General features: G+C 43.2%; 1 protein-coding gene across 1 annotated transcript in view; it reads left to right on the top strand.

Annotated features, from left to right (window-relative positions):
- Nucleotides 1–22,653, top strand: part of ABCA4 (ATP binding cassette subfamily A member 4) — a 222,437-nt gene that overhangs the window by 185,184 nt on the left and 14,600 nt on the right. The window contains exons 38-45 of the mRNA XM_007936124.1: nucleotides 911–1,026; nucleotides 2,461–2,608; nucleotides 7,547–7,670; nucleotides 8,041–8,170; nucleotides 10,993–11,113; nucleotides 11,610–11,672; nucleotides 14,567–14,673; nucleotides 20,633–20,774. Of these exons, the coding sequence (XP_007934315.1) occupies nucleotides 911–1,026; nucleotides 2,461–2,608; nucleotides 7,547–7,670; nucleotides 8,041–8,170; nucleotides 10,993–11,113; nucleotides 11,610–11,672; nucleotides 14,567–14,673; nucleotides 20,633–20,774 (951 nt within the window). The remainder of the gene's footprint in view (nucleotides 1–910; nucleotides 1,027–2,460; nucleotides 2,609–7,546; nucleotides 7,671–8,040; nucleotides 8,171–10,992; nucleotides 11,114–11,609; nucleotides 11,673–14,566; nucleotides 14,674–20,632; nucleotides 20,775–22,653) is intronic.

Here is a 22,653-nt window from a genome sequence, read left to right as displayed (position 1 = left end):
GGGCAATCCTACTTCTGTAGTGATACTGCCTTGGAAACCCAAGGAGGGGTTGCTATGAGTCGGGGCCGACTCGACGGCAAATAACAACAACAACAATGAATATTAGGATTCCTGAAAATACGATTTAAAAAAAAAAAAATCTTAACTCACCAAGCAACCATCACTTAATGATACAAAACCAGAAATTATCAATAGTAACTCAATTTTCCCCCCTCTCTTTTATCTGTATACACAAACATTCATGTATACTCAGGAAGAGGGTCAGAACCTTCAAGCTTCATGTTGGACTTGAACATCACTTACTGCCACTGTACTTTTAGCATGAAAGGAGCTAGGTTCACCTGCACTGAAAAGCTCCTTATTAAAGTGCTGATTTTTTTATTTTACGTTTTTTTAAAAAAGACTGTTGTTGTTGTTGTTTGCCGTCGAGTTGGCCCCGACTCATAGCAACCCCTCCTTGGGTTTCCGAGGCAGTATCACTACGGAAGTAGGATTGCCCAACCTTCCTTCCGAGGAGTGGCTAGATTTTACATTTTGGGGCTGACTATTAAGTGTGTCTGTCTACAGACAGAGACTCCTGAGCCTAAGGATATCTCTGTGGTTAGAAGGAAATAGTGAGTGGTTGGGATGGAAGGTGATATTAGCAAAGTAGATACTTGGCAACCAAATGAAGGGGGTTAGCAGACTGAAGAATCCCGGAGCAGGAAGGTGTGGGTGGGACGGGAGGTAGGGAGGGAGGAGAAGTAGGGCCTGACTTACCATATGTTTGCTACAGAAGACCGTTTAGACAAATATAATCAGAATCCTAGACCACAAAAAATGTAGGATACTGGCCCTACCGCCTCATTTTGCAATCAAGGAAAGGGAGACCCAGAAAGGTTGTGCAGTTTCATCTTCTCTTATTTTCAAGATGAATTATGCAGTGAGCGCTGGCCTAGTGGTGGGCATCTTCATTGGGTTTCAGAAGAAAGCATATACTTCTTCAAGCAATTTGCCTGCCCTCATTGCCCTGCTCATGCTGTATGGGTAAGTTGTTTAGGCCAATGAACCAACGCCAATGAAAGGAAATCAGGGGAGGGAGTATTATCTTTTAATTGAAGATTTGGGGTTTCCAGTGGCTGTGACATATGCAAACTTAGCCTCTAGCCTCAAGGCAAGGTCTGCAGCTGCTAATCATGGATCTGTCTGTCTTCTGTTTCCAACTCTATGGATGGAGGTTTTTCTGAAGCTTGATCTACTTAAGGACAATAGAAGAAACCCCACGTGCTAGTGCCTAAGGCATTTGACTGCTAACCAGACGGCTGGCGGTTCAAACCCACCAGGCACTCCTCAGAAGGAAGGTTGGGCAATCTACTTCCATAGTGATACCGCCTCAGAAACCCAAGTAAGGGTCACTGAGTGGGCTCCAACTCCACGGCAGTGGTTGCTTTTTTTTTTTTTTTTTGCAAGCAGTGAGTGGCCTGTTCAAAGAATTATGGGAATCAGTCATTCCCCAGTTCCTTACCTCAGCTCTCATTCCAATTCATCAGTGCCCAATCTATCCATCTCAGCATCTTCATCTATAGCTGACAGTTGTTTGCCCAAGGTTGAAGATTCTAGCCGAACAGCTGCTCCTGAGTCAGCACAAGGTGACATGGAGATTAAGTTCAGTAGAATTATAGAGGAAAACATGCAACTTTGTATTGCTGGCCTACCACTTACTATATACATGCAACTCAGGTCAAGTAATTCACCCCACATAGGCCTTTGTTTCCTCATATGCGAATGGAAATAATAATAATACTTAGCCATTCCTATGTAAGCCAGTAAGGAGCCCTGGTGGTACAGTGGTTAAATGCTCAGCTGCAAACCAAAAGGTTTGTGCTTAGAACCCACCCAGTGGCTCTCCAGGAGAAAGACCTGGAGATCTGCTTCTGATAAGATTACAATTTAGGAAACCCCATGGGGTAGTTCTACTCAGTCATATGGAGTTGCTATGAAATGAAATATCAATTCAGTCGCACCTAATAACAACAATATGTAGGCTGGTAGAGTCTTGTCAGAGCAATGTTCTCAATCCATATCTCTTGGAAACAGAGAGTTTAGGGGTAGCTATGAAACATCAGCTCCAGAGAAGTGTGAAAATGAGCTTGCTGTGACCTTCAGCTCTGCTTTGTTGTCTCAGACTAAAGTAGAAAGCATTGCAGGGTGGAGAATCATCCTACGTATTGCATAAGGCTTTATAATCACAGCTGCTATCTTACTTCTTATAAAACCCCATGGGATGGTCAGGACAGGTATTATCTCCATTTAAAGGTAAGACTACACAGACCAAGGAGATGCAATACCTTTGGTCCCGCTGGAACTCTGACCAGTTCAAACATTTCACCTCAAGTGTGAGGGTAATGCATTATTTCTGAGATACAGAAGGTGGAATGGAAGTTGGAAGTCTGTCTTACTGAGTTGTGTCACTTCCTACAGATGGGCAGTCATTCCCATGATGTACCCAGCATCCTTCCTATTTGATGTCCCCAGCACAGCCTATGTGGCCTTGTCTTGTGCTAATCTGTTCATCGGCATCAACAGCAGTGCCATCACCTTCATCTTGGAATTATTTGAAAATAACCGGGTGAGCATGACTTTCTTTGCTTCCTTGTTTGATTAAGAGGATAGTGGAGGGGATGTATTGATCAAGCAGGGCAGTGGGCAAGGGCTGCATCTAGAGAAGCTTAGTGCAAGATGAGTTTTGCTTTCTCTCTCCCTCCCTTCCTTGCTGTCTTTCTGAGCTTGTTGATTTATGTGCTCTACGTGTCTGGATTTTCTGAGCTCATTTTGCAAGTTATAGATGACTTTTTATAATGCTAAACCTGTAGATTTGCTTGCTCCTTCAAGAAGGTGGGAGCTCTGGTGTACTGCCTAAGGCATTTGACTGCTAACCAGAAGACTGGTGGTTTAAACCCACAAGCCACTCCTCGGAAGAAAGACTGGGCAATCAACTTCCGTAGAGATACCACCTCGGAAACTTAAGGAGTGATCACTATGAGTCAGAACTGACTCGACAGCAGTGAGTTTGGTTTTTGGTTTCAAGACGGTTGCCTTGAAGATTTTGAATGATAGGCTTTACACACATACACAGGTAGTACATTCATGTGATTTCAAATTTTAATGTATGAAAAAGCATACAGTGAAGTCTTCCTCCTCATATTTCCCAATCACCCAATTCCCTTTTCCAGAGGCAGCCTCTCATTCAAGTTCCTTATATGTTCTTCTGAAATATATAAGCAAATACATATACATTCTTTCTCTCACTTTCTTACACAAATTGTAGCATACTAACATATATTATTCTACATTCAAGCTAATCCTAGGACAGGATTAGGAATTTATGGTGCTGAATGATTCATTTTTATAAGCTATAAAGTCCTGTTATTCCCATCCCTACCCCTACAGACTTCTTGCCCATAAAAAGAAGTTTAATTTGTTTGTTAAAGAAAATGTCAATGGCTGTGCAAATTACTCCACACACAGATGAAGGCACACACACACACCGCCATTCCACTGGGGCTGACTGGGTCTTGGCCATGACTGTCTTCAGAACATTCCCAAGGATTGCTGGCTCGCCCATGTGCCTGTGTCCTCAGTAGCCTCTGCAGCCTTTCCTTCCTTCATCAGCTCTTCTTAGTTCTGAGGTTGGGCTCTAGTCTCCTCATCTACCCTATTGCCTGTGTCCTATCTCCACCATTGCCTTTGGGCCGTGCGAGGAGAACAGAAGGCAAATAAATCTGTGTTGATGCCTTGCAATCCAGGCCCTCCTGAGACTGACTTTTCCCAGATGTTGTTAGGCTTTCATGTTAGCAGGAAATGAAACTCCATCTGTCCCATAGCTGATAAAAATGGTACCAAGTCACAGTCAAATCCAGAAGGGAACATTCTGCTTCCTGCAGGCTACACTTACTTATCTGGCCAACATTTATTGAACTCACCTTTCTGCATAAAAGCTGGTTGTTTTCATGTAAATAACCAGATAGACAGATGCGGAAGAAATTCTCAGTCTCCCACAGGAGGCTCCAGTAGCTGTTGTGCTGCTCAGTCAAGAGGTATTTACACCATGGCCAATATAAACAGGTCAGACTACTTGTCCTCCCCTTAAGATGCACCCATTCCAGTTGGGAAATAACCAACACTCCAAGTTAGCAACTGATATAAAACACAGTATGAGAGGTTCCATAAGACAGTATGTAATAAAACATAAAAGGGATGAAACAGATAAAACAGCATGGATCAGAGCAGGCCAAAATAGTGGGCTGCAGGCATCAGGGAAATCTTTGTGGAGGAAATTTAATTTGAGGGTTGTTGTTAGGTGCCATTAAGTTGGTTCTGACTCATAGCCACCCTGTGTACCACAGAACGAAACAGTGCCCAGTCCTACGCCATCATCACAACACTTGCTGTGCTTGAGCCCGTCATTGCAGCTGCTGGGTCAATCCACCTCTTGGAGGGGCTTCCCCTTTTTCTCTGACCCTCTGCTTTACCAAGCACGATACCTTCACCAGAGTCTGGTCCCTTCTGACAACATGGCTAAGTAGTTGAGACGAAGTCTGGTCATTCTCACTTCTAAGGAACATTCCAGCCACACTCCTTTTAGGATAGATTTGTTCCATCTTCTAGCAGTCTCTGGTATTCTTCACCAACACCACAATTCAAAGGCATCATTTCTTCTTTGGTCTTCCTTATTCTTTGTCCAGCTTTCACATGCATATTAGACGATTGAAAATATGATGGCTTGGGTTAGGTGCACCTTAGTCTTCAAAGAGACATCTTTGCTCTTTAGCACTTCAAAGAGGTCTCTAGCAGCAGATTTGAGATTTGGTGGATCCAAGTAATACAAACTCTTTGACAACTTCAATCTTTTCTCCATTTATTTTGATGCTGCTTGTTGGTCCAGTTATGAGGATTTTCATGTTCTTTATGTTAAGGTGTAATCCATACTGCAGAGTGTAGTCTTTAATCTTCATCAATAAGTGCTTCAAGTCATTTTCACTTTCTGCAAACAAGATTGTGTTGCCTGCATATCACAGGTTGTTAATGAGTCTTCCTCCAATCCTGATGCTGCATTCTTCTTCATGTAGTCCAGCTTTTTAGATTGTTTGCTTAGCACCTTAAAGAGGTCTTTTGCAGCAGGTTTGCCTAGTACAGTACAACATCTGATTTCTTGACTGCCTCTTCCATGAGCATTGATTATGGACCCAAGTAAAACAAAATCTTTGACAACTTCAATCTTTTCTCCATTTATCATGATGTTGCTTACTGGTCCAGTTGTGAGGATTATTTATTTCATATATTCCACATTCCAATAACCAATGAATGTTTGTAGCTGTTCCTGCCCATTTTGAATCATGCCCCATCAGCAAACAGAAGTCTAGAAAGCTTTAATCCATCCATATCCTTAAGGTCGACTCTACTTTGAGGCCTTCTGACCTGAGGGGCTCATCTTCCGGCACTACGTCGGACAACGTTTCAGGGATATTCATAAAGTTTTCCAGTAATATATCAGACAGTGTTTCACTGCTATTCATAAGTTTTCAGTGGTCAATTCTATCAAAAGTGGATGGCCCCATCCTTCTTCCCAGTCTTAGTCTGTTAGCTCCACTGAAACCTGTCTACTGTGGGTGACCTTGCTGGCTCCAAAACACTGGCCTCACAGCAACATGCAAACCATTACAGTATGACAAACTGACAGACAAGTGGTGGAATCTGAGGGTGGTCTAGAATAAATGGAATTTTATTAGCCCATTTAATAAATATCAAAGCGCCTACTGTGAGCTAATCGTTATTCATGGTAATTAGGAAGAGCACAAAAATAATCAGGACCCAGTTCCTCCCCTCCAGGAGATCACTGACTATTGGAAAAGGTAGGCAGATAAAAAAAATTAATCATGGAATGCAAAAAGTACTTTAAGAGAGGAATGGATATTTTACCACAGCAATCTGGGAAGGCTTATGAGAGAAGAGGCTACTTGAGTTAACTTTCTAAAGAAGGGTAGAAGTCTGCCAGGGAGCAGAAATGAAAAGAACATTCTTTCCTGCTAACAGCAAAAGATGATAGAAGCAGCAAGTGCAAATGCCTAGAGGCCAAAGAGCATAGTGTGGTGTGGCCCCAGTCTCAGGCCCCAGCGATGGCTCACAGCTGTACCATGGGGGAGAGACCCTGGAATGTGTGGAGGGGAAGGTGGAGAGGGATGCAAGAATTTGAGTAGAGATGTGAGGCTGGAGAGCAGAGAGGTGGTGGGTAGGAGGGGGCCACATGTGCTTGGATAGTGTGGGCAGCAGCAGTCCAGCCACGAGCTTTGTCAGCCTTGCCCCTTGATCCTTTCTGTCTTCTTGGGGGAAGTTTTGCTCAACACTCCAAAGCTGGAGCAGAATAAAAAACAAGTCTCCCCAACTCAACACACTGCCCAGATAATCGCTGGTCCTGTTGTCTGCTCCTGACAGCCCATACAATGGTAGCTGCCCCTGTGGGAAGTTAAGAGCATTTCCAGATGTGGCCCACTTTCAAAGAAGAACTGAGAGAGGCTCTGGGCTCCTCTCCTCTAGCACAGGCCAGTGCAAGAGTCTCAGGGCCCAGTGATGGCTCACAGTTTTACCAAAGGGAAGAGACCCTGGACCAGCTGCCAGCAGTACTGGGTCTCCTTGTGACAGCTCCTCTGAGGGCCGACTTGTATATAGCTGCAAAGCACATTAACAGGGAGAGTTCACCAAGGAGACAGCTGGACAGATGCTTCTTTACAGATTCCCACAAAGTCAGCTACAGTTTCAAGGAGAATAACTTGGAAGTCCATCACAGTTACTCCCGTCCCCACACAGTAATGGGCATAGTTGTTAGTTGCCATTGAGTCAACTCCAACTTATGGTGACCCATGCACAACAGAACGAAATCTTGCCTGATCCTGTGCTATTTTCTTTCATGATCGTTTGTATGCTGAGTCCATTGTTGCAGACTCCAGCCTAGGGGGCTCATCTTCCAGCACTGGATCAGCCAATATTCTGTTGTGATCCATAGGGTTTTCACTGGCTAATTTTCAGAAGTAGATCATCAGGCCTTTTTTCCCAGTCTGTCTTAGTCTGGAAGCTCCACTGAAACCTGTCTACCATGGTGACTCTGGAGTATTTAAAATATTGGTGGCATAGCTTCCATCATCACAGCAACACTAAGCCAGGACAGTGTGACAAACTGACATATGGGTAGTGGACAGAGCATCGTAAGTGCTAGAAAACACTGTTTGGCTGCATGAATGGAGCAGCTCCCACATACGAGAAGCTTGCAAGGAGCCTTAGTAGTTGGTTAGTCCTGAAACACCTTCTCCAAATATTTCAGGACTTCCCTTTCAAATCCTCTATGCTGTGCTTGACAGATCCTACCTGTGGCCAGTCTGACTGCAAGGACTCCTCTGTCTGCAGGCCTTCCTCTGATCCTGTCCCATGAGAGCACCAAAGGCTCTACCCTGATCAAGAGGCAGTCATGCAGGCCTGGCCCCGCAGCTGACAATCCTGCTGCTTTGTGTTTCAGACGCTGCTCAGGTTCAATGCCATGCTGAGGAAGCTGCTCATTATCTTCCCCCACTTCTGCCTGGGCCGGGGCCTCATTGACCTGGCGTTGAGCCAGGCTGTGACAGACGTCTACGCTCGATTTGGTAGGCAACAACTGAGGCCCTTGGAGGGTGGACCTGGATCCTCTGGAGCTGGGAGGGCTGCAGCAGGAGCTCCTACATCAGACCTGAAGCCTGGGGTTAAGGATGAGAGTTGTCCTATTGCCTAGAAGCAGTGAGGGTGCCTCTGTCTCCATGGCTGAGGACATAGGAGGGATTGAGGGCAGGATGCTCCTCTTTCCTACTCTGACTTGAAGTGCCCCAGATAGGACCATCATTTGTGGTGCATATTTGACAACTCCTTGCTTAAGGCCTGGTCCAGCTGGCCTAGAGCTAAAGCCAGATCTTTGACAGTTAGTTGGGGCAACTGAAGTAGACTCAATGCATGTTGCTTTCTGGTGACTTCTGTCCCCAGGTGAGGAACACTCTTCAAATCCCTTCCAGTGGGACCTGATTGGGAAGAACCTGGTTGCCATGGCAGTAGAAGGGGTGGTGTACTTCCTCCTAACCCTCCTCATCCAGCACCACTTCTTCCTTACCCGATGGTACGTAGGTTCGTGTCGCTGCCCTGAGGGTGCCAACAGCTGGCTCATTGTGTCCCTGGGCTTGATTTCATATGGATGTGATTGCCTCTTTCCTCATGAGTCTCCTCCATGATGGTTTTTTACTTTAGCAAAGCCTGACTTGTTCTGAATAAGGAAAGAAGGAGAATCGGGTTAAAATAGGTGTGTTAGAATTTGTGAAGAGTTTAAACTTTAATTCAATGTTACTATCTTCAGTTACTAATATTCAATCCTCATTTAATTAACAGAAACTCATTTTAATTTGCATGGTACCATTTCAAAATGACAATGGTTAAAGAGTATCCAAATCTAGGAACTAGATTTAGAAAATAGACAAAAATAGGTTTTTATGCTAATTATAGATTTGAAAGTGGGGGCAGAGAAGGAGGGAAATAATGTAGAGACAGTATATAAGGTCCTTGAGTCTTAAGTAGGGCAAACCATTTGTGCTCAGCTACTAACTGAAAGGTTCACAGTTCAAATCCAACCAGCCATGGCTCAGTAGAAAGGCCTGATGATCCCCTTCTGTAAGATTGTTGTTGTTAGTTGCTATCAAGTCGATATTTACTCATGACAACTCCATGTGTGCAGAGTAGAACTGCCCCATAGGGTTTTCAAAGCTGTGAACTTTCAGAAGTAGATCATCAGGCCTGTCTTTTGATGCACCTCTGGGTGGGTTTGAACCATCAACCTTCTGGCTACTAGTCAAGCACTTAATCATTTGAGCCACCCTGCGACCTTCTGTAACATTACAGTCATAGAACCTCATGGAACACAGTTCTACTCTGACACACAAGGGTCATCATGAGTTGGAATTGACTTGACAGCAACAAGCTGTGTGTTTTTTTTATTTTTATTTTTTTTTTCGGTATAAAGTTAGCAGAGGCCCCTAGAGAGGTAAGGGGTAGTGATGATGCTTCCTAATGTGGGGGAGGGGTAGAGGTGACTGCCAATCCTGACTCTATACCAGGACTTCTTCCCTCAGGCCCTGCCAGCCCCTGCTTTATTCTGCTGTGGACACTTAAGTTTCCAGAGGGCAGCCCCTCTACAACCAAGACTCAGCTTTACTGGGTTTGGTCTGGGGGTGTGAACTGTAAATCACTGGGCCCTCTTTAGCAAGCTTTCCTGACTATATTTTGTTTTTTATCCTGTCATTCTCTGAAGCTGCATCTGGCTGTATGTAAATAAAGTTTCAGAGGACTTGTTTTGATACCCAGGGAATGCATTTATTGGAAATGGATATCCCCTCCTACTCACAGAGTTGTGGTAACGACTGAATGAGACAACTAGGTGTCAATACACTATGAGTAAAACGATATAATTTGGAAATGGCTCTAGGTATGGGAGACAGTGTGAGGAACTGTCTGTGGGGCCTCTCAGCCCTTACAGGGCCCCTCTGGAGCTTTGCCACATCTTTAAGAGATGGCAGGAACCTGGTGGCGGCCACCGAGCACATGGACTCTGCTCTCTCGCTCTTCACTGGCTTCCACTGCAAGCATGTCTGACTAACCCGATATAGCTGAGATTGAGAAGCTTGATAAGTTGCAATTGAAGAAGATAGGAACACAAGAGAAAAATCCACTGCCTTCAAAAGAAACAATCGAACAGGAGAAGCAAGTGGGTGAATTGTAGTGAGGTGGCGCTGCCAATATGCACTGTACATTCTACAAGCATTGCCTTCTTATTTTCCTTCTTGTAGCTGGTTAAGTTTGTAAGATGCAAAGAGGTTGGATCAAGTTTAAATGACTGTGCTGCCCCTTTTCACATCAAAGAATTGAGAACTACTGACAACAAAGGTGGCGCCTGCTGGTCCCATTACGCCTGTCTGGCGGGCAGGGAAGGAAAAGAACTTACATGTTGATGAAGGAAGGAGCTGTGTGGGATGACAGTGAATAAATATATAGAGCGAAAGCAAAGCTGGTCCAAGGTGTCCTGCAGGCATAAAATGCAATTTAATTGGAGTGCCATTTTTATGTTCAAATGATTTTAATTATTGGAATGCACAATTTTTTTAATATGCAAATAAAAAGTTTTAAAACCTAAAAAAAAAGTGGCAGGTATTTGTGTGTGGGAGAGGGGCAGGAGGTTTGTTACCAAAGCTGACTGATTAGCTTCCAATAGGAGCACAACTAAGTGAGTCTGGCCATGTGTTAAGTCCTGAAGAGGACCAGAGATCCGTAATTCGTTGCCATCAAGTTGATTCAAACACATAGTAACCCTACAGAAAAGAGTAGAACTGCCCCCATAGGATTTCCAAGGCTATAATCTTTACAGAAGCAGACTGCCACATCTTTCTCCCTCAGAGGGGCTGGGGTGTTCAAACTGCCAACACTTCTGTTAGCAGCCGAACACAACCTCTGCGCCACCAGGGCTCCTAGGACCAGGGAGGGGAAAAAAACAAACCACTGTCTTTGAGTTGATTCTGACTCAGAGTGACCCTGCAGGACAGAGTAGAACTGCCCTGTAGGGTTTCCAAGGCTATAAATCTTTACAGAAGCAGACCACCTCATCTTAGATGACCAACTCATCCTACCAGGCTATTTGTTAGCAGTTAAGCACCTTAACCACTACACTACCAGAGGACCAGGGGAACATACAGCAATCTCTGGCTTTAAGAAGCTCACTGCTGGGTTGTAAAGAGCTTTTTTTTTTTTTTTTAAAAAAAAAAAAAAAAACAATTCAAGCCTTAGGAAATGAAGCCCAGGCTAGAGCAGAGGTATGAGAATGGGAAGAAAGGTAAGAAGAGAGGTCAGAGCCCAGGAGATGTACACTCAGCTCCATCCTGTCCTGTTTCCTTCCTCTAGGATTGGGGTGCCTGCCAAGGAGCCCATTGTTGATGAAGATGATGATGTTGCTGTAGAAAGGCAAAGGGTTATTAGTGGGGGAAATAAAACTGATATCTTAAGGCTACATGAACTAACCAAGGTAAGAAAACAGGTATTGGCGTGTTCCTTTGGAGGTGCTTGTTGGACCCACACATGACACAACTTTGTAATTTGCCTTCTGTAGAACAAGCTATAATTTTGTGCAAGCAATTAGTTTTCCTTATTTTTTTGGAGGTTGGCCTCTCTGTTTCATAACTTGTCTCCTGAGAATATCTGATTTCAACACATTTTTTCCTGGTAATTATCCTTGGTACAAGCACAGGGCTTCGGGGGAAGCCACCTTCTCTGAGCATCACTGATGTTTATCTGTTCCAGTTCTGCGTAGTGTGGGTCAGCTTGGGGCCTCCGCTCCTGGGGATGGGACCCTTGGCCGTTCTTCCTCATGCCCTCCCTCAGCACCTCTCTGAGCACCATGTCAATATATAACCTCCTGGTGCTGCTACTTTTCCTCTCAACCATCTTTTCCTCTCTCCTGCCTGTTCCCCTCCCTGCACTAACCTGTCTCAATTTAAGTTCAGTTTCTCTGGACTTTGCAGGTTTATTCAGGCACCTCCAGCCCAGCGGTGGACAGGCTGTGTGTCGGAGTCCGCCCAGGAGAGGTGGGTGCTCTGCAGGCTACACAGGAAAGGGCTTTGGAAAATCAGCTCTAGGACACATGTCCTCTTCCTTCTGAAGCAGTGCCATCCAACAGAAACAAAACATAAGCCACATCTGTAATTTTAAATTTTCTAGTAGCTATAGGAAAAAAGTAAAAAGGAAACAGGTGAAATTAATGGTAATAGTATACTTTATTTTACCTAATATATCCAAATTATTATCATTTCAACATGTAATCAATATAAAACATTAATAAGGAGAAAGTTTATATTCTGTTTTTTGTTCTAAGTCTTCAAAATCCAGTGTGTTTCACATTTACAGCACATCTCAATTCAGACTAGACATTTCAAGTGATCAGTAGCCACATGTGACTAGTGGTCTCCGTAATGGCAGAATGGGTCTAGAATTCTTCCCCACAAGTCATACACCTGCCCTACTATTTACCAGTTATCATCAAGTCCAGTCCAACTACGGTGACCTCATGGGTGTCAGAGTAGAATGGTGCTCCTTTGGGTCTTCAATGGCTGATTTTTTTTTAAAGTAGATCACCAGGCCTTTCTTTTGAGGCACCTCTGGGTGGAGTCAGCCCTCCAACCTTGCAGTCAGTAGCCGAGCATGTTAACCATTTTCACCACCCAGGGACCCCAAGTATTCACTTGCCCGAAAACACCAAAACCACTGCCATCTAGTCGATTCTGACTCATCGCAACTGTACAGGACAGAGTAGAAGTACCCCATAAGGTTTCCAAGGCTGTAATCTTTATGGAAGTAGACTGCCACATCTTCCTTTTATGGAACAGCTGGTGGGTTCAAACTTCTGAACTTTCCGTTCACAGCAGAGCACTTTAACCACTGTACCACCTAGGGGCTGACATTCCAGACTTTCTGTCCCCCTTTGAAAGGTTCAGACCTGCTCCTTATCATCTTCTGTAGTCTCCCAAAGCTTTGCAAAACACTTTCACTGAGTTGATTCAACTGACCGACCTGAGGCGGTATCTCTGCAGAAGTAGATTGCCCAGTCTTCCTTCCGAGGAGTGGCTGGTTGGTTTGAACCACCAGGCTTCTGGTTAGCAGTCAAATGCCTTAGGCACTACACCCCTAGAGCTCCCTTTTTTTGGGTTTGGTTTTGCCTCCATATCATCTTCTGTAGTCTTTCATAGCTTTGCAAAACACTTTCACCTGCATTATTTCATTAATCCTTCAAACAGCTCTATGACATGATATTGTGATCCAGTTATAAATAAGGAAACTAAGGCCTAGGATGGAAAATGTGACTTCTCAAGTTCATACAGCAGGTGACTCAAACCCAAGTCCCAGAGTTCATTCTGCTATAGTGGGCTGTGATCCTTGGCAGTTATTAGCACAGCAAGAATTCAATGAAAAGAAGAGAATTGCAACAGAGAAAGATGGACATTGAGGAAATATAGTTAGAATTGGGACATGAGAAGGCCTTGAGCTTTGGACACTTCTAAGAGGGAGAAGTGAGGTGCAAAATCAGGGGAATCAGCTTTAACAGTCTAAAGGAAGGACTAAAATGTGAGTTTTCTACATTTTGCTAAATGCTTTCCATGGTAACCTATTACTAAGTTATCAAAAGGAAAGAGAGGGGCTCTGAACTTTTGCCTAGAGCCAGCCTTGGCTGGGGGCGGGGGACTGTGATCACTTGTGTCATGTCTTTGATCCAAACGTTAAACCCCATGCTGTTTGAGTTAATTTTGATTCATGGCAACCCGTGTGTTTCAGAGTAGAACTGTGCTCCATAGGATTTTCAGTGGCCGTAATCTTAAAAAGGAGTTTTGATGGTGCAGTGGTTAAGGCATCTGGCTGCTAATCAAAAGGTTGGCAGTTTGAACCCACCAGTTGCTCTGTGGGAGAAAGATGAGGCAGTCTACTTCCATAAAGATTTTCAGTCTTGGAAATCCTATGGAGCAGTTCTACTCTGCCCCATAGCGTCACTATGAGGCAGAATCGACTCGATGGCAGTGGATGGGTGGTAATTTTATAAAGGTAGATTGCCAGGCCTTTCTTTCTTGGCACCTCTAGGTGTATGTGACCACTAATAGTCAATCATAAGCTGCTTGCACCTCCCAAGGAACCCTGAACTCTTTTTTATTCACCAAGTTAAACCAAGTAACGAGACTGTGCTACTTTCTCTGCTAACTCCTGTTTACACCTACCCCTTACTCACCATCCTATAGCTTCTTCCTTGATTCAGCCCCCATTTCCTTCTTTCTAAGGCAATTACTATTGCCTCCCGACTTCTTGGGGCTTTTGGCCTCCATCCCCTCCAGTCCATGCCAACATACCATTGCTGAAATATTTCTAAAACTCAGCTCTGAATGTGTCACTGGATTGCCTCAGAGTGAGCTCACATCTCCTTATCTTGGCCCATGTCCCTCCCTCCTCTGCCTTCCGCCTCATCTCTCTCTCCAGCTCACCTTCCCGGCTCCTGACAAACCAAACCTTGCAGTTCTGATTCATTGCATCCTCTTTCGTCCTTGCCTACTTTGCCCATCTGCCCAGAATGCCCTTTCCTAAATGATCACCTTGCAAAATACCTCCTTTTCTATTAAAACTCAACAGAAGGGCATGTCCCCTTTGAAACTCTACTTGACCGTCCCAGGTAGAGCTGAACCCAGTGAACTCTTCATAACCACAGCTCCTTCAGTGTATTATGTACTCACTTGTCACACATCTTCCTTTCACTGCTAGACTGTAAGTTCCTTGAAGGAAGGACTATGACTCACTGCCTTTTTCCAGTACCATTTCTGGTAAATTGCAGGGCTTTATAAATGAATGCATGAGTAAAATGGAAAGAAGGAGGGAGGTAAGAAGGAAGGGAGGAAGGAAACTCAATATCTCTAGGATAAGACTAATTCTGTATTCTGTCCCTTAGTGCTTTGGCCTTCTGGGAGTAAATGGTGCTGGCAAAACTACCACATTCAAGATGCTCACTGGGGACACCTCAGTGACCTCAGGCGATGCCACTGTAGCAGGCAAGAGGTGAGTGTCCTGCTCCTCTTGTCTTGGGTGTCTCTCACAGGTGCTGGACCTTGTCTCTGTCCTAGCATAGGGAGGGTGATCTCTAGACCCTGTATCTGAGATGCTGAAAGATCTGTGCAGCAGAGTGTTTATCCCAGGGATCATAGTCCAGAAAGTCCAAAACATGGACCATCTGGAGAAATTGAGTTCAATTAAGATTATTAAGGGATTCCTCTGTTCTTAGAAAGTTCTGGGAAGCACTAAATCAGTTCTTCATTTTTCAGGAGTCACGGACTCCTTTGAGTATCTGATGAATGCTTACATCTTCTTCCCAGAAAAATACACTGCTCCGTTCCCAATGCCTCCCTCCACAAATTTTTGCAGTTTCTTAGAATTTATTGAGTCATAAAACACATTTAGTTGCTGCAGGAACCCCTGGGTCCCAGATTAAGAATCTCAGGTTAAGAACCACCCTAGAAATCGAAGTAACAACAACAACTTGAAAGATAACAACCTAAGGGAAAACTGAGTTTAAGTTAATGGGGAAAGAACAACTCAGAAAAGGAAGGTGAGAATAGTTGTACAACTCAGAGAATATAATCAATATGTAAAAGAACCACCCTAGATGAAGCATCCTTTCTCTTCAGTTGAGCTTGTGGATGGGTACTGGTTCAAAGATCCTCTGGGGTCTTAGTCCATATCATCTTTTTTCTGTGCTGATGCATGGCTTTGCAAGGCCGAGGAACATAAAGAGAAAACAAGCATGTGCTTATTCTGAAAGACAGCTGCTGCTCTCTCTAAGTATATTTAGATAAACTGGTTCTCTAAGGGACAGGACGGGAGCTCTGGTAGCATAGTGCCTAAGGCACTTGACTGCTAACCAGAAGGCTGACGGTTCAAACCCACCAGCCATTCCTCGGAAGGAAGATGGGGCAATCTACTTTTGTAGTGATACTACCTTGGAAACCCAAGGAGGGGTCGCTATGAGTCGGGTCCAACTCGACGGCACATAACAACAACAAGGGACAGGACAGGAAGCACGAGCACTTGATTGTTTGTGTCTATCCTCACTGCTCCTTGGGAGCTCTGGTAGCATAGTGCCTAAGGCATTTGACTACTAACCAGAAGGCTGGCAGTTCAAACCCACCAGCCACTCCCCAGAAGGAAAGTTGGGTAATCTACTTCTATGGTGATCCACCTCAGAAACCCAAGGAGGGGTCGCTGTGAGTCAGATCTGACTCCACGGCAGTGGTTGTGTTTTTTTGTGTATCATTGCTCCTCACACACATTAGATGTGCTCAGTGAAACCCATGCTCTGGTTTCTGAGTGAAGCTGAACACCATTGACATCTTCCAAGCACTTGCTTGACTGGGGCCTCCTTCCTCCACCTGAGAATCATCTTCAACATTGTCCAGTGCCTGCTGGGCTGAGCAAGTCCTGAGCCCTCTTCACTGGTCCAGACAGCACGAACTTGGTTCCCTGGCCTTCCATGCCCATCCCTATTGGTTCTAGAGCAAAGGGACTAGCAGGAATGAAGCTAGGTCATGCCTGGATCTACTCCATCAGCAGGTTCACCTTAGCTTAGTCATAATAATAACAAAATGAATCATTAAGGAAGGGGGTGGAGGATGTAACAGGAATTTACCATGAGACACTAAGTTATAGTCAAGTGAGACACAAGTCTGGTGTCCAGAGATAAAACTGAGGAGGACGCTAGAAAGAAACTATAGGCTTAAGACACAGGATTGGAGTTCTCTGATGAGGTGTTGTTTGCCATTGTTTTGGTTACCTAGTGCCACTCTGACAGGAATATACCTCAAATCAGATGGCTTTAACAAACAGGAGTTTATTCTTACAATTTTTTGGAGGCTATAAATCTGAGTTCAAAGTGCCAGGCTCTAGGGGCTGGGTGAAAGCCCTTGACCTTGGATGTCAGCTCTCCCTCTTGTTCCTGGCCCATTGAAGCTAGAGGTTTTCTTCACTCAGGCAGCAGCTGGCTGCTGAAGCTGACAAACCCAAGGTGGACAAGTGAAAAGGCACAGTCCCAATATCACCCAAACAATATGTCAGGCCACTAATTCAAATCCAGAAAAAGTTCTAAGATCAGCAGCACATGGCAGGCTACATGCAGTGTTCAAGTGTGCCAAAACACTAAAGACCATCCTCAAAGTTGCTTCTTCGGAAGCAGCTGGAAGCAGCCCCTATCCCTAAAGCAGCTACTCAGCTACTCAGTATATTCCACCATGGGGTTAATTACCATTCTCACCATGGGGAATAACTACATCCAGCTGCCCAGCCACTCAACCAGGCCCAGCCAAGTTTACATACAACCTTAACTACCACAGCCATCAAATCGGTTCCAACACATAACAACCCTACGTACAATAGAACAAAACACTCCCCAATCCTGTGCCATCCTCACAATTGTTGTTATATCTGAGCCCATTGTTGCAGCCACTGTGTCAATCCATCTCCTTGAAGGTCTTCTTGTCCTCTGACCCTCTACTTTACTAAGCATAATGTCCTTCTCCAGGGACAGGTCCCTCCTGATAACATGTCCAAAGTACATGAGATGAAACTTGCCATTCTCCCTTTTAAGGAGCATTCTGGTTGTACTTCTAAGATAGATTTCTTCATTCTTCTGGCTGCCCTTGGTATATTTAGAATTCTTTACCAACACCATAATGCAAAAGCATTCATTCTTCTTCTGTCTTATTCATTGTCCATCTTTCGCATGTATATGAGGCAATTGAAAAGACCATGGCTTGGGTCCTCAAAGTGACAGCTTTGTTTTTAACACTTTATAGAGGTCTTTTGCAGCAGATATGCCCAATGCAATAATACATTGTTTGATTTCTTGACTCTTGCTTCCATAAGTGTTGATTGTGGATCCAAGTAAAGTGACATCTTTGACCACATCAATTTTTTCGCTATTTATCATGATGTTGCTTATGGTCTAGATGTGAGGATTTTTGTTTTCTTTATATTGAGGTATAATCTGTACTGAAGGCTGTAGTTTTTGATCTCCATCAGTAAGTGCTTCAAGTCCTCTTCACTTTCAGCAAGCAAGGTTGTGTTATTTGGATATTGCAGGCTATTAATGAGTTTTCTTCCAATCCTGATGCTGTGTTCTTCTTCATATAGTCCAGCTTCTTGGATTATTGGTTCAGCATATAGATTGAATAAACCCAAAACCAAGCCCACTACTGTCAAGTCAATTTCAATTCATAGCCACCCTATAGGGCAGAGTAGAACTGCCACCAAGGGTTTCCTAGGCTCTAAATCTTTATGGAAGTAGACTGCCACATCTTTTTCCTGCAGTGTGGCTAGTGGGTTTGAACCACTGACCTTTCAGTTAGCAGTGAAGCACTTTAACCACTGCAACACTAGGGCTCCTTACAAATTGAATAAGTATGGCAAAAGGATACAACCTGATGCATACTTTTCCTGATTTTAAACCAAGAAGTATCCCATTGTTCTGCTTGAACGACTGCCTCTTGGTCTATGTACAGGTTCCACATGAGCACAATTAAATGTTCTGGAATTCTCATTTTTCAAAATGTCATCCATAATTTGTTATGATTCCCACAGTCAAATGCCTTTCCACAGTCAATAAAACATGATAAATATCTTTCTGGTTTTCTCTGCTTTCAGCCAAGATCCATCTGACATCAGCAATGATATCCCTAGTGCTACATCCTCTTCTGAAGCCAGCTTAAACTTCTGGTAGTTCCTTGTTGATTTACTGCTACAACCATTTCTGAATTCTCTTTAGCAAAATTTTACTTGTGTGTGATATTAATGACATTGTTCAATAATTTCTGCATTCTGTTGGATCACCTTTCTTTGGAATGGGAACAAATATGAACCTCTCCCATTCGGTTGGCCGGGTAGCTAGCTGTCTTTCAAATTTCTTGGCATAGATGAGTGAGCACTTCCAGCATTGCTTCCATTTGTTGAAATATCTCAACTGGTATTTCATCAATTCCTGGAGCCTTGCTTTTTGCCGGTGCCTTCAGTACAGCTTGGACTTCTTCCTTCAATACCATCAGTTCTTGATCCTGAAGTGGTTGAATGCCAACCAATTCTTTTTGGTACAGTGACTGTGTGTATTCCTTCCATCTTCTTTTGGTGCTTCCTGTGTCATTCAATATTTTGCCAATAGAATCCTTAAATATTGCAACTCAAGGCTTGAATCCCCCTCCCCCCGCCCCAGTTCTTTCAGCTTGAGAAATGCCAAGTGTGTTCTGGTGGGATAGCTCCTGTGAATTTGGAGAGGTACTCTTCTTGGTTCCCTGGGTGGTTTTAATTGTTCCAGTCATATGTGAGGTGGCTTTTGTCACAAGGGGGGACTGCATGGCCTCTCTCTGTTCTATCCTATTATAAACATCCTCTAGACACATCCTAAGCTCTAAGGGAGAGGGAGAAGAGCCTACCAGGTAATCTGTGAACAGTTTTCTTTTTCTTTTCCTCAAAGCAAGATATTTTCTAGTGGGCAAGATTACTTGAATCAAACCACATTGCTATCAAGTCAATTCTGACTCAGAGGACCCTATAGGATGGAGTAGAACTGCCCTATAGAATTTCCAAGGCTGTAAACCTTTTTGGTAGCAGATTGCCACATCTTCCTCCTAAGGAGTGGCTGGTGGGTTTGAACTGCTAATCCTTGAGTTAGAAGCTGAGTGCATAACCACTGCACCACGAGCATTCTTTTTTAGTCAAAGGGAATTAACAGAACCCAATTCACTTCATTCATTCTCCTCACCTACCTATTTTTCTGGGTGGTGGTTTGATTGATTCCCCTTTTATCAACTATACCTCTGCGAGTTAATGAGGATGGAGAAGTTTACCTCCACTGGGAAGAAGCTATCTCTCTAGCTACTTCACAAATATCTGAAAGGGATCAAAAACACCTAATCATTTTCTTAAACCTGATTGTCTCTTTGTGTTTAAACTCACGTGTGATGTGATTCAATTTTAAACAAAGTTGCCCCTTATCTACTCACTGCCATCCAACTCATAGTGACCCTATAGGACAGAGTAGAACTATCCCATGGGGTTTCCAAGGCTGTAAATCTTTACAGAAGAAGACTGCCTCATCTTTCTCCCATGGAGCAGCTGGTGGGTTCCAATCACTGACCTTTTGGTTAGCAGCCAAATGTCTTAGCCACTGCACTACCAGAGCTCCTAAGTTCCCTTTGGGCATTGTGCATTCAGTGTATCCTGGACAGTGAAACTTTGAAGGATCTGACTGGTTCATCACTGTCTTGGTTCTCTAATGCTGCTATAAGAAATATCACAAATGGATGGCTTACCAAACAGGAATTTATTCTCTTACAGTTTAGGAAGCCTGAGTTCAAAGTGCTGGCTCTAGAGGCTGGGTGAAGGTCAGCTTTGCCTCCTGTTCCAGGCTCACTGGAGCTGGAGGATTTTTCTGACTCACACAGCTGCTAGCTGCTGAGTCTGATGAACCCAAGATTGACAGGTAAAATCAGTCAACAACACAGCAGACCACTGGTTCAAGTCCAGGAACAATCCTAAGATTAGCAGGCAACATGCAGGCCATTGAGATGAGGATTCAGCCAAATGCAGGATCCAGATGTGCCAAAAGCTAGACTTTACCCAAAGCTTCTTATCTGCTGGAAGCAGGCCACACCCCAAAGCCAGCTCCCTTTCCACTGATTAACGTCTCACAGCAGATTCCACCACGGAGGTGATTACATTCTCATCATCCCATAACTATATCCAGCTGCCAAACACTCAAAACCATGACCCAGCCAAGATGACACACAAACTTAACTACTACAATCACTGTCTAACCAAAGGACTCTCGCTTTGATTCCCAAATAGTGTGCACATTTCTGAAGCAAAAAGGGGAGACAATGCTGCTTCCTTATTCTATTGACAGAAGCTTCTCTAGTCCCAGCTCACTACTTACCCCCTATGAAGGAGACTCATAAATTATTCTTTCTTCTTGCAGTATCTTAACCAACATTTCTGATGTCCATCAAAATATGGGCTACTGTCCTCAGTTTGATGCAATTGATGACCTGCTCACAGGGCGAGAACATCTTTACCTTTATGCCCGTCTCCGAGGTGTGCCAGCTGAGGAAATTGAGACGGTAAAAATAGCTTGTTGTGGCCACTTGCAAGTTTGGTAAACTATAAGTCTGTATCATAAGATTGAATTCATTTAGAGATGGGAAAACTGAAGCACACTATCCATTCATTCATTCATTCAACAAATACTTACTGTATCTCTACTATGTGCCAAGTACTATGTGGTCTAGGAGCTGGGGGTATAACAGTGAATAAAACAGACCAAAAAAAAAAAAAAAAAAAAGTACTATGTGGTCTAGGAGCTGGGGGTATAACAGTGAATAAAACAGACCAAAAAAAAAAAAAAAAATTGAATTAGAATGTCAAGTAGGGAAGGAGAAAAAAAAAAAAAAAAAAATCTCTGCCCTCATACCTAACAAAACTATGTATGCATTTACTCTTTGACCCAGCAATTCCATTCCTGGGAAATTATCCTGAGGTACACCTCCCACAGCATAAAAATATACATGGTTATTCACTGCAGCAACATTTGTAAATGCAGAATACTGGAAACTACTAAGTGTTTAAGTAGAGGAGATAGGTTGAATAATTTATGGTACATAGACACCATGAAGTTCTGTGTAGCTGTAAAAAAAGAATAAGGAAGATATCTGTGAATTGATATGGAGTGATAGCCAAGAGATATTATGGGGTGACAAAAGCAAAGTATAAAAGAACATATATAGATTGCTACCTTTTATGTAAAAAAGAAAGAAAAATAAGAAAGCATACATATATCTGCTTATCTTTACAAGTAGAAAAACAAGAAGCATCCACAAAACAGTGATTTAATGATCTACAAAAGGGAAGTAGGATAAATAGGAAATGGGAAGGAGGAACACTTCTCTGGTGATACTTTTTTGTATATGTTTGATTTTTGGAAGTATGTTAATGTTCTACATGTTCAAACGAGAAAATTAAATGAATAAGAACAGAAAGAGGGTAAAAATGGAAACAAAAATAAAACCTAACATTGAAAGCAACCTGAAACAGTTTAACCCAATTGTATTTCAAATGAATACCATAACCACTCTGAAAAGGGAAAAAGAAAGAACCAATGAACATGTTATTTGACTCTATACCCTCAGTCTTTGGCAGGGTGTGATGGAGGAGAGAACCACAAATTCTGAACTCTTTCTAGTCAGTTTGGTTTTTTTATAATGATATGGGTGAAGTGATTCTGAAATAGCTTTAGATATATTATAGGATTGAGCAAATAAATAAATATGTAAATGCTATTAGAGGTCATAGAGTTCTCAGTGTAGCTGAAGGGACACACAAATAAGGAGTAAGTGAGGGCAAGAAAGAATCCTGTGGGGATAAATTGGAATTGGAGCTACCCCTGTGGTCTCATGACTTCTAAACTATTTATATATGTCTTTATGTATAAACTTATATGTGCTCAAGCATAGTGTGCATATATATGCATATATATATATATGTATATGTGTGTGTATGTGTGTGTGTGTATATATACACACACACACACATCCATGAGTCAGAATAGACTTAATAGCAACTGGCCACTGTATGTGTGTGTGTGTGTGTTTGTATGTATATATTCTAAGCTCTGTCTTTTGAAAAGCCACAAGGTAGTAATGAGCACACTTAGTATCCAAATTTTGGTCTCTATTCCCTACTAAAAGAAACAATGGCTCCTCAGATAAATGGCCAATTCCAGGCCTGAGACAACATCCATATAAAATATGTATGAAACATTTTATAATGCCAGAAAGTAAGGAAATGCTTAAAAAAATGATGGAGGTATGTCACAGGAGTCATCTTGAAGAGTGTTCCACTGGCCAAATATGGGATAATTTGAACAACAAAATAATTAAGTACTGCAGATGATATTTCTACATAAATATTTGTATGTGCTATAAGAATGTCCATATATATATA

Source organism: Orycteropus afer, unplaced genomic scaffold (genome assembly GCF_000298275.1).
Source record: "Orycteropus afer afer isolate SDZICR_OR568_19922 unplaced genomic scaffold, OryAfe1.0 scaffold00033, whole genome shotgun sequence".
Classification (NCBI taxonomy): Eukaryota; Metazoa; Chordata; class Mammalia; order Tubulidentata; family Orycteropodidae; genus Orycteropus; species Orycteropus afer.
This window is presented reverse-complemented; position numbering and strand designations above follow the sequence as displayed.